Below are 12,788 nucleotides of genomic sequence, written 5' to 3'. Positions count from 1 at the left end.
AAAATTAATAGCGTGTAATTTCTCGTATTGCTCTTTATTGTGAATCGGTTCCTATTAATGTTTTGATCAAAGTGCACTTTTGCCAAGAAATGAAAGAAATTGTTAATGGAAAGGGCCAGATACTAGAAAGGATTGATGAATATTCTAGTGGAAGCTACGTTAGATGTGTTGGCATATGCACTTTCGGGCTACTCATCTATCCATGACGCGCCAGCTACCTAGAGAGAGATTTCCTCGTGAATGTCATTTAGTATCTCCCCCAAATCCATATATAGGACAAGTGTTTAATGCCATATACTAAGTTTCGCACTATCCTCGTTTATGTGTATACCTACCGTCACTGTTGTGCGTGCTCTGTGCGGTTGCATCCCCCATGCTATACTCCTTCCTCGACTCGCTTTGATACCATTCGTGCTTTTTAGTGGACAAATTGGTTTGTATTTTAAATTTGTTCGTGATTTATGTTCAGCCCTTATAAAGTAAATGTACCCATTAATACAACTTCTCCCGTAAGAAATACTGTATAACGCAATAAAAGTGCATTTCTTGCCAAGACAAGCTTACATTCAAGAAAATAACCGTGCAGTATTACAACGGTACGTGACGTTTGGGCGCCGCCGTTTAGGCGCGGACGTTTGGGCGCGAAGCCATTTGGGCGCCAGACGTTTGGGCGCGAGTTAAATTAAAAAGTCATTATGTTAGGCGCTGAGTACTAAGTTCGAATCAAGATATCACAAGGTGTCTACTGTAGTGGAAGTCCTTGAATTATACTGGATTTTGTTTTAATGCTAGAAACACTGGAATTTCAAAATTCTAAAAACTGAATTAAATTTTATAAATTTAAGTTTCAACCAAAGTTAAGTGTGCTTTTTATTTGATAACTTTTCAAGCCAAAGGTAAGTAGACCAGACTAGATATGATTGACTGCATTACATACATAGTGAGCCTATTCCATTAAAAAACTTACAGCAGGCGTTCTACTGTAGTTATGCAATAAGTGTGAATGTAAAACACATTTCTAGTGGCTAAATGAGCAATATATGTACACTTAATTATTATTTTTCACTTTGAAATCGTTTTTTTTTCTTTCGCCACTTTCTTTAATGCAGATTAAATGCTTACAATGAGACGAAAAAAAAGTGTGTTAAGTTTTGATTTTTATATTGGAATGTTAATAAAAAAAAGTGATACCAGAAATACAGCTTACTGCAGTTCCTAAACTCAATGTCTTAGACATCCTGCATGCGAAAAATCTTTCCTTCAACTCGATTAGGATTTAGGATTTTTAGATTTCTGGGCTCTCGGCATCTAAGGCCATTCAGCCCGTCACGTTTGAGGGAGCACGCTAACCGGGGAAAGGGAAAGAAGAAAGGATTGGGAAAGGAAGGAAGCGGCCTAGACCTATAAATTAGGTACCACCCCGGCATTTGCCTGGTGTGAATGAGGAAAACCCAGGAAAATTTCATTCAGGGTGTCTGGCCTGAAAGAGCGTGTTGCACTTTTTCGACCGAGTGCCCCCACCGGGAATCGAACCTGGGACAGCTCGCACCGAAGGCGAGAGTGTTAGCGACTACGCTGAAATCTTTTATTGGTAGTTCTTTATTGGACTTGGCAAACGTAATACGAAAGAAAACAAATTTTAATATTCATAAATACGTAATTATTAACTTTTTTAAAAAATACAGAAATTAAATCAATATGTTTTAATTAACATTAAGAAAATTATTAACAGTTCGTCTGATTCCTTCATTTCCTAGCTTTCTTATATAATACAAAAATTAGATCAACATTAGATCAGAAGTACAAGAATCGTGAACAAGCGAAAAATCAATCCATTACGAGGTTAGACAACAAATGCCACAAACGCATTAAACTATTTAATTTAGATGAATAAATAAGATAGAGATAGATAAATGAGGTGAGATAAAGATAGAAGTGTAGGAAATGTATATATGTTGATTCGCGCTTAGTTTTCAGTGCCTAGCTTACTTTATATATCGTAAATTTTGATTTTTACTATGTACCTCGCGCCCAAACGGCAGCGCCAAAACGTCCTGTCCCGGTATTACAATACGGATTCATAGTATAAGTAGTAGGAGTAGGAACGAGTCAGAAGCCCCGCAGGGGTTCGTTGGGTTTTGTTCTCGACATAAAATGGCAAATTAAAGACTTCTCCACATTTTTCCGTGCATTTTAGAATCTATGGATCCGTATAGTAAAACTGCGCCAAAATAACCATGCAACATAAAATAGGATAGCACGAAATGTACTTTTTCAACAATCATTTCTAGCGGCCCCCTTGAACAACATCTATGCTAAGTCCGATATTGATGAAATATAATTTTTCAACAATTATTTTGAGTGCTGTACCTAAACTTAAGCTGCGCGTAAGAGGGTGTTACAAATAAATACTCTTAACAACTGTACTCATAAAATGTTTGCAAACAACCTTTATCATTACTTTCTTGTTATAATACTCTAGCAGGATGTCTTGCCTACCACAAGGATATCGAAAACTTACCCATCAAATTATCATACACAATTACGAAATTCCTGATAAAATTTTACAACATCGTCACTACAGGAACATTAAATAACCTCATCAGTTGCTATAAAATCATACTGTACAATTTTTAGTTATTAAAATTTCAAATAAAAATTCACCACAGGTGTAATTACAACTCAGTGAACAGGTAGCGCCAGCACTGTGCACAACTACAGAAGGAAAAATCCTCATTTCTCATCTTTTTTAAACCTCTTTTAAGCTATACTGCTTACACGGAGCTCATACTTCGGTCCAATCAGGGCCGCCCACAGGGGGGATGTATGGCGCAAGCTGCGCCATTGAGAAAAATTTTGGGGGGGATTTTACTGTACTTTCGAACTAGCAATTTTACTGTCGGAATAGCATTAAAACACGATTTTGAGAAGCTAATTTTCAAAAATTTTCCGGGGTGAACCCCCGTACCCCCTGCTTCGATACTCGATGAATGAAGTACCGCGCAAGTAGCCGTATGAAAGGAAAGGTTGGTTCGTTTTAAGAGAGAAGGGCCACCCACAGGAGGGATGAATGGCGCAAGTTGTGCCATCGAGAAAAAAATTGGGGGAATAAAAAAATTGGGGAAGAATTTTACTCTAATGTCGAATAAGTAATTTTGCTGTCGTCAGAATAACATTGGAACACGATGCGATTTAAAAAAAAAAATCTCGAGAATGAATCCCCCTACCTCCTGCTTAGAAACCCTATGAATGAAGTACCGCGCAAGTTGCTATATGAAAGGATGGCGCCAAGTTCTGGTGAACAACAGTTACAAACACTCAAGGAATCACTTTGAAAATTAGATTTGAAACTTGCCTATGTTGTCTGTTGAAAATTATAAAGTAGTTTGACATAATTGTGAGCTAGTGGTAACCATACAGACAACAGCCAAGTTTCAAATCTAAATTTGAAGTGAGCCAGTGAGTGTTTGTAACTGTTGTCCACCAGAACTTGGCGCCTATTTTTGTGATTTCAATTCTTTTTAAGGCCACTCGTACTTGGCTCTTTTACAGGAATGTTTTTTGTTGGATATCACTTCTTTTTGTAGGCTAATTTCGAGGATAACATTTTCTTTTGGTATCAAACTCAATAACTTATAACTTGCGTCTTACTTTTCATATACAAGGGAATTATATCAATATTTTGTAAAGAAAAAAATAATACTACTAATTGTGAAAAAAAGAATACCTGTGCCATACACAGTGTGTAGAAGTTTTTATACCCTCCAGTATCCTTATAAAACATATTTAGTACACTACCAAGACTACTAATAAAAGTAATGCCATTTTTATAATTACTACTGCCTATACTACTACTACAAGCATTCTATAATACTACTACAGGAAATAAAAACAACAACAAAAATAACAATTACTAGTACTATAAAAACTACTGCTACACTGGGCAATTGTTTTAGAGGACTTGAGTTTTGAGGAGGGAAGAGATTATTAGTTTTGGGGGGGAGTGCGCCATCAGCTTTGGGGGGGATGGGCACCCCTGGGTCCAATCCATACTAGGTTCTAAATCCCTAAGAATTTGCGTTAATGCATCGAAAGTTCTGCTTTTTAGATTGTCATAATCATAATAGAGTCTTTGTTGATTTTTCAACGATTCTCAAATTTTGCGATTTACGGGTCGGGACAGTTTGCGGCACAGAGCCTACTAAAACTTCTATAAAAAGAAGAAAAGAAAAAAAATGATATATCTGGTAGCACTACATACGCCATCTTGGTAGATGCCGTAGATTGTTTTACTTACGTTGAGTGTACGACGTTTACATTTTGTAATGTAATAGAGTTAGAGAGAAAGTCTTTTTAAAAAAGAAATCACACGCTAATTTGATTAAAGGAAAATATCCAATGTTCAGGGTATAAATTATTTTTCTAACAAACGTAAGTATGACTGGTACATTAGTGGATTTAGATTAGGATTAGTAGGTTGCATGCAGAACGAAGATATTCAGAACTGTAACTTAAATATTTGGTTTTAAAAGCTTTAAAAACACGCTGATCAAATTTATTGATCTTTTAACTTATTGAATTGAAAAACAACTCTGTTTTCATCCTGGTACAGGCATAATTAACACTGAATAAAAAAATAGGTAGAATGTATCATGGCACAAAGAATGCATGGAACTCGTTTAAGCTAGCCGCATGTCTAATTATAATGTATGCTATCATGTAACATAAACTTGAGAGGATCCTTTCGTTCATGTAGGCGAAATAAATAAGAGAAGTACTTGTATATACTTGTCACAGGCAGTTCATACTCTCACTTGAGTACGGTTTACCTTGCGCCTGGGGTACCTTTGTGTTATTCTGTCGCTTTCACTCTTAAACCCATATATAACCCAATGGAATACAAAATAATGTTCTTGTGCAATCCAACCTAGCAAGATGTTAATCCGCTAGTAGAATAAATGTTATGGCACTAGCCATAAAACACTGTAATATATCTGATGGGGCAGCTAATGTTCCACAGATGGTGGTCCCGGAATAGAGTCACATTACCCTGAAAATGTATTTGTTGTAATTTTAATATAGTTTACCTAGAATTACTCCTCTTTAATTTTCATCTTCACTCTTCATCATATTTCTTATTTTTATGCTTTGCTCTTCACTAGATACGTATTCATCTGTATTGTATTACTGAGTAAAATTAGGGCTTATATTTAGCAGAAGGAGTCCAGCTCTTTTCTAAAAACCGCCAAGTGAACTTTGTGGTGGACAAACACCGTGTGCGTGGGTTTTCTCGGGGTTCTCCCGTTTCCTCGCACTTTCTTCATTCATTACTCATCATCACCGTCTCCTTTCGTCTAACCGGCATAACCGTGGGACGTAAACTCAAAAATTTAATTTAATTTCATTTCTTTTCTAAAAAATGTTACAATTGTGGTAATTTCTGTTCACATTAAGTTAGTTTAGGTTACTTTCAGTAAGTTTAGGTTATATTATGTTAGTGTAGGGGTCCAGCATAATTTTCCCAAGAATGATAGAATTTCGCTTATTTATACCAATATTAGGCTAGTTTAGGTTACTTAAGGTTAGGTTAGATTTGGTTACATCATGTTACATCTAAGTACTTGCATCATCTATTTCTCCTGTAAATTTTGTGTTTTTTACGTGCTTCCGGACCCTTTCTGCTAAACATACTTCCTCGCGTTTCCAACAAGCACTATAAACAACAACTTATTACAGTATCCTTACTACTGTCCAACTCCTTGTACAGTAAATAAACTTTTAGCGGGGCCTGGGGGCGGAGCGCCGTATCAAATAGATATTCGTAGGACATTATAAAACCTTCCTTTTCTGTACAAGCTTGTCACACAAGGGGATACTTATATTCATGAAATATCAGCTTCTCTTACCAGAAAATTCACTCCCTCTGAAACAGTTTCCTAACGGAGGAGTTACGTTAATAGGTGGAAATTCATTTCACGAGAGCTGAGTATAACTACAGCATATGCACATATTGCATAAAAACTGCAGTACGTAAAACACTGGAGTATGTTTAGTACAAGGGGTCCAGAAGCACGCAAAAAACACAAAATTTACAGGAGAAATGAATAGTGCAAGTATTTAGACGTAACAGAACGTAACCAAATCTAACCTAACCTAACCTAAAATAACCTTAGCTAATTTGAACTAACCTAATATTAGTAGAAATAAGCGAAATTCCATCAGTTTTTGAAAAAAATATGCTGGACCCATACATTAATATAACCTAAACTAACCAAATGTGAACAGAAATTACCAAAATTGTAACATTTTTTAGAGAAAAGAGCTGGATCCCTTCTGCTAAACATAGGCCAAAACACGAATAACCTTAAGACTAAACAAATCAACTTGTGCTAGGTGGCGAGTAAAAACGCGAATGCTATCTAACGGAGTATGGGCAGGAGCGCAGCAGGGTGACCTGAGCGGGAGAGAGGGTAGGTCCGTAGGGAGCAGGCGCGTTTATGATGACGATATATGTATAAACAATTATAAGAAAAAAACACTTCATAAGGCATGAAACACAGCCTTCGGTGTGGCACAGCTTTGCTACACTTTGCGATCACATTGTACACAGCCTTCATATAGCGCTTCATTATCTTTGTAAGAGACTACGCTTATGCGTAGTAAAGAGCACACATGTTTCTACGTGATACATGTAAGAGCTCTGTATGTTTCGATTACTTGTACAATCCTATTGTGAAAACATTTCTTCCTTGGATTTTACAAGTTATGCACATATAAAGTGTGATAGTACCCAATATTTTGCTCCATTTCACTACATTTAGTTCAGGAAAAAAAAAAAAAAATACGCGCGTTCACATGCCCATTTTAGTCTGAGGCATTTGTAGTTGATCAATGGCATGCGTACTACAAGTCCAGTCTGCAGCAGACGGCGTTGAAGCGTCATCGCACACAAGTCCATACCCGTTCCATTGCTCCAGCGTCCAGTGAACAATGTGAAATAAGCTGAAAGGTACGACCTTGTGCGGAAGATGGTGGACATCCCGTGTGGTCATATTGCGTGGTCCAGTACACGATGGTTACTGCGTACGACCCTCCTCTATTTACAGTTTTCAATCACGCATCATTGTCGTAGCAGCATGACGAACTCTTTTCTTTAAAACCGATCATTCTGCCTCATTCAAACCCTCGCTCGTTCTGATGTTGCACCTTTTGATGTGAACGAGGCTTACTGGCATTTGCTTTCACATTTCCACTCTTAGCGCGTCTTAACACTACCACGAGCGAGGGCGCAACGCGAGCACAGGAGACGGCGCTGCACGACCTACGTACCCTCCATCTCGTAAACTTAACCACTTCTTGCTGGTACAGTGATCTACTCATCGTCCAAGTTTGGTCTCGTTTGGGCCATTCACAAACTGTAATATATATATATATATATGGGTGGGGTACCATTTATATTGATATGCCTTTGTAACTTGTAAACTAATGGACAAGAACGTTGAAGTTGTGTAGCATGCAAATATCGGCAAAAGAACATAGTTTGACATACCATATAGTACCACAAGATTAACAGTGTTGCCAACCAAACATAAAGTTGTATTTTTATCAAATGGCACCACGTCAGGTTGTTACGTATTTCAAATCTACATGCAAAAGGAAAAATACACAATAACCTAGTTGTCATGCAGTGTTCCAAACTAAGGCTATTGCAATATCACAAACATCGAAAATCAACCGAATTTTGGATTATTTTACAACAACAATAACGCAAGTGAGAAGAATGAGGTAATGCATATTCAAAGTACTATAAAGTCCAATACTACGGTCATCATATGACGTATTTTGAACAAGTAGAAACATAGTTACAAGGAATTGAAAATTTGACTTGATTTCTAAAATGTGTTTAGATAACATCGAATTTCATCGCACGGTTTCCTGTAGACATAAAGATCATAATGTTGTGTACAGCAATTTGATATCTCAAACCATTCGGAAAACATGAAAGAAAGGGTAAAACTTGAATTGGCATATTCGTAAGAACTTTATAAAACAATTTTTGATTTATTTCGCTTCTATAGTGTTACAACAGTACATCTTAGTAAGAGTAATTACATTATTTTGAACAGTTTTCACGTTATCCCCAAAACAGTTTCAGATATCAAATTGTTATAAATGGCATTGTGATCGTCATATCTATTGGAAACCATCTATGCAATTGGATGAGGTATTAAATAAGTGTTTTTCGAATAGAGTCCTTTGAAAAATATCAAATTTTCAATGTCCCACGGCAGATATTTACATAGTATAAAATTTCAACGTTTTTTGTCAGTTAGTTTAAAATTACAAAGGGGTATATGTATATAACTGTTAAAACAATTCAGTGAAAATTCATACCATCCAAATATTGTCAGAGGGACATTGTTTGTACGTACTTTGCAATACAGCCAAATAAACAGAACTACCAATTCAACATAAAGTTATCTTTGTTTTCAATTGATACTATTGGTACGTCTGGTTATTACATATTTCAACTCTACATGTAAAACAGAAACAACAATATTTCATGTATTATTTAGTATTTGCGAACTAAGGGCGCTACATTGTCACAAACATTTAAATTTTGGACGGCGGGGGCTCATGTGGATTCGCATTCCACGTTAATCAGTAGGTCCATATCTCATGTAGCTTCGCTGCTGAACGGGATGCCAAACTAAATATAAACGTAATGATTGCTGTGTGCACTTAAGTTGTTTTTACATTTGAAGGGTAAGGGGAAAAAGAACGAATGTCACAAAACTGCGTTTTAATATTGAAAACCGCGTAAAAAGAATAGGGTTATTAAGTCTTTTTGCCTCTTTTTACATGGACATTTCTACATCTACGCATTCATGGCATATTCAGTCAATTAGTAGCAAGAGTCATCAACAGATAGGACAAAGCACCCGATAGCGCGCACACATGGACATTCCCTGTTTTCCCCTTACCCTTCATTTGTCTTCACTTGTGTTCGTTTTCCAGATGAATTGTAAGGTGCCATTTAAATTTTAGTTAGTTTTTAAAAAGAAGTAATTGTGAGAGACCGAAATTGACGTTCCACGGAAACGTTGGACTACATCCACACCTTAACTGAAATCCACTAATCATAATTCATGTAAACTTTTTCCTAAAAGATATGTAGAAACTAAACAGATTTATGATAACAATTCGGGTTGTAAACCGTTATTTTGTATTATTGAGAGGAAAAAAACTAAACGTTTACTAATATATTTAGCTACTGATTGAACGTATTGGGTAGCTACGTAATACAGAAATACAGTGGAGATACCTTTGTACCAGCAGGGATATAAAATGGTGGGTGGCGAACAATTTTCAGGGAAGAGTCACATAGAATGTCGTTAAAGGGCAGCGGTGATGGAAATTATACATTGAGAAAAAGAAAACTTCATGGTACAAAGATAGATCCATTGTACAGGGGTATAAAAGTTCGTTGATTTCTAAAATTGCTCATAATGTCATCCCGTATTTAGTCTGAATTTCATTGTCTAGGTTAAGTAAGGTTCTTCAGTTTTCATGAAAAAGGACTGTAACATTCCTTTCGGTGTTAAGAAGAGCGTGAGTGAAGTACTTTTTTTGTCATCTATTTGATCTCCAGACTCTTGGAAATGCTTGAACAAGCTTCAAGTTGGGTGGAAATTGGCTTTTCTCTCGTCTATTTCCTAGTATGTTCTCTTAGTCGACTGATCCTCTTTGCTGTGTAGAGGTGTGAAAAGTAAATTTTGTACACACGTAAAGAAATTCAAATATCCTTATAATAATTTGTAAAGTTAGTCAAATACATTATAGTCACTTTTTCATTTTTTATTGTAGGATGGCGCTTCCGCCATACATCTTGGGCCCACACCCATGGGCCCAGATGATGGCTCAACAGCAAGCTCAGCTTGCAGCAGCTGCACAGGCACAAGCTCAGGCCCAGGCAGCTCATGCCCAGGCGCAGGCTCAAGCGCAAGCTGCCCAAGCTCATGCAGCAGCTGCCCACGCTCAGCTCCAGGCTCAGCATGCACAGGCTCAAGCCCAAAAACAAGCTCATGAGGCTATATCTGAAGAGAAGTTACAAGAAAAAGGTAAGTTCATCATATTTTATTAGATAGGAAATTTACCGTGAAAAATGAACGTCAAAAGAAGTTGAAACTTCTCCTATTTACATATTGTGTGCTTCTTGAAATAAAACTTTAAAAATAATAAAGTAAGCATTAGTAACTGCAATTATCACCAACCTTTATATATATACCCCGAGAATCCTAATCAGGTGATTAATTTTCTGCTGTGATTTCGGCAACCAATCCTTCTTATTGACTGCTAGACACTAAATAAAATTCACTTTTATGTAGATTTTACGGTACGTAACTTTTTTTTTTTAAATTTTACGGTATGTTACAGTTTTTTTTAAAAAAAAGAAAATAAAATCAATACCAAAAACTGTTGGTGGCCATCCGTACACATTCGCTCAAAACTTTGTGCTACGAATTATACAACAAAAACAATCTTGGACCAAGTTATTTACATATACATTTGCAGTTTGAAATATTTCACTTAAACTGTTTGTTTCTTCCCCTCGAACTTCTATACAAATTGCTTCAACTTGTAGTCGCTTTACAATTTGAATGATCGAATTCAAACTATTGCATGCTAATAGTGGACCGACACTATATTAATACAAGATATTCCTACTTTAAAGAAAGATGTTTCCATTATTTTATCCAATATCTGTAATTTAAAGTGTCCATACAGTATTGTCTGTATCATATGAAATTAAGGCTGTGAGAATACTCTTTTTTTAACTTAGTTGTATGCTTGTTTCGTTTCTGGGAAGATAATTGGCCGTAGTATAATTCATTATTTATTTAGGAATTTGGCCTTTCAAAATTATATGCCGAGACTATTAGAGTGCTACAAAAGAACTTCTGATGTGACACAATCATACTGACTTTTGATTAATTTCTAATGGTGTCTAAAAGTTATAAATTGACATTTTTTTTCTCGCAGACCTTTACACTATCTTCTTTTCGATAGGGAAATTTTGATAATCTGTATTTTGTTTCATGTTTGATGGTCTATGAAATTTTATAAATTAATTTGATATAATGATACGCTCATAAATATGTTCAAAGAACGGCTAAAGTGACATTGCAGGAACGTAAAACTTACAGGGAAAAAAAAAAAAATAAATAAATAAATAAAATAAAGTAAGATGACAAAATTGAATGAAAGCGATGTGCATGAGTTTTTAAAAATTGGATTCTGTCCATATATCTAGAGCAAATTTTGAAAGAACTAAGGGTATAAACGTGATGAGGTCACATTATTATTCGCGGCAGGTACAGGAAATTGCTTCCGCTGGGATAATCTGTTTTCAATGAGAACTATGGGAAAAGTCAAATAAGTTAAAGAAAAAATGTGTTAGTGAAATATTTGCAGTTAGAATATTATTACTGTGTAATAATTGAATAAACAAGCATACTGTATCGCTACAGATAGAGTATCATGGAAGTTATTGGTGTAGTTTTATGGATTGTAAGAATCGTAATGTATCCGGAATTAATCTTCATAGAAAAATTTAAAGATGACTTGATTAGGACGATTATTTTCTTTCAAGTATTTAAGTAAATTAGTATGGGATATCTATTATTGTTACCCAGGTTTCTAAAAGGTTTATCTGGAGAGCGTGTATTTTTTGTTTTTATGTGCAAATAGGCTTAGTATCTTTAATTTGTAATTCTGAATATTTTTTTTTTCTTTTTTCTTTTTTTTAAAGCACAAAAATGGCAACAGTTACAGTCAAAGAGATTTTCTGAGAAGAGAAAGTTCGGTTTCGTTGATGCTCAGAAGGAGGATATGCCACCGGAACACATTCGAAAAATTATCCGAGACCATGGTGACATGAGTAGCAGAAAATACAGACATGACAAGAGAGTTTATTTAGGGTAAGTATGGAATAGCAAGTATTTCACAATTAAATTATGGAGGTATAGATATTTACTTTGACTTCATTTGCAGCTGTAATAAATTCTATTTCCATTCATTCATATATGAAAACATTTGTGTAATTTTCTTTTGAACTTCCTCTTCCAGAGCTTTGAAGTACATGCCGCACGCAGTAATGAAGCTACTGGAGAATATGCCAATGCCGTGGGAACAGATTAGAGATGTGAAAGTGTTGTATCACATCACAGGCGCAATCACGTTTGTTAATGAAATTCCGTGGGTTATTGAACCAGTGTACATAGCACAGTGGGGGTACGTACAATTCTTTGTTTATATATTTATATAATCCCGAAGTAGTATATCTATTCAAAACAACATATCCAAATTTAACGTTTGATGAACACTTACCCCCTCCCTCCCCCCCCCAAAAAAAAACAGTGTGTTCTGTGTATTCATGAGACTCGTTCAACTTCTTGACCATTAATTTATTATTATTGATGATGTTATTCTAAAATAAAAAGTTACCAGATCCCTTTAGTGTGGAATGTTTATAAAAGTAATAATATTTATAAAATCAGATGAAAACTTAGGTTAGTAATGTGTACTGTAATAAATTTGAATCTATTCTGTGCATTGTACAATTAAGTAGCATGGAGTATAATACACTGGAATATTACTAAAGTGTAATAAATAGTGTAATTAATTTTACAACGTAAGAGGTAGTAATAATGAATTTACAATAGATAAGGACTCCAGTGCTTGACTCAAAGTTCGTTTTTAATACAAGAAGCATAGAAAATTAATAC

General features: G+C 35.6%; 2 protein-coding genes across 2 annotated transcripts in view; one reads left to right on the top strand and one right to left on the bottom strand.

The window, feature by feature from the left end:
- LOC145694703 (uncharacterized) overlaps positions 1-2,720 on the bottom strand; it is a 28,350-nt gene extending 25,630 nt beyond the window's left edge. The window contains exon 1 of the mRNA XM_081771229.1: positions 2,522-2,720. The gene's annotated coding sequence lies outside the window, so the exon portion shown is untranslated. The remainder of the gene's footprint in view (positions 1-2,521) is intronic.
- A 1,533-nt stretch (positions 2,721-4,253) lies between these two features.
- Positions 4,254-12,788, top strand: part of Prp8 (pre-mRNA processing factor 8) — a 93,897-nt gene continuing 85,362 nt past the window's right edge. The window contains exons 1-4 of the mRNA XM_081771227.1: positions 4,254-4,431; positions 9,868-10,121; positions 11,813-11,981; positions 12,130-12,294. Coding sequence (XP_081627353.1) covers positions 9,869-10,121; positions 11,813-11,981; positions 12,130-12,294 — 587 coding nt within the window. The 5' untranslated portion in view covers positions 4,254-4,431; position 9,868. The remainder of the gene's footprint in view (positions 4,432-9,867; positions 10,122-11,812; positions 11,982-12,129; positions 12,295-12,788) is intronic.

The sequence above is a fragment of the Thermobia domestica genome, chromosome 9, assembly GCF_964235325.1.
Source record: "Thermobia domestica chromosome 9, izTheDome1.hap1.1, whole genome shotgun sequence".
In the NCBI taxonomy this organism is placed as follows: domain Eukaryota; kingdom Metazoa; phylum Arthropoda; class Insecta; order Zygentoma; family Lepismatidae; genus Thermobia; species Thermobia domestica.
The sequence above is the reverse complement of the archived record's forward strand: the minus strand, read 5'-3'. Positions and strand labels throughout refer to the sequence as shown.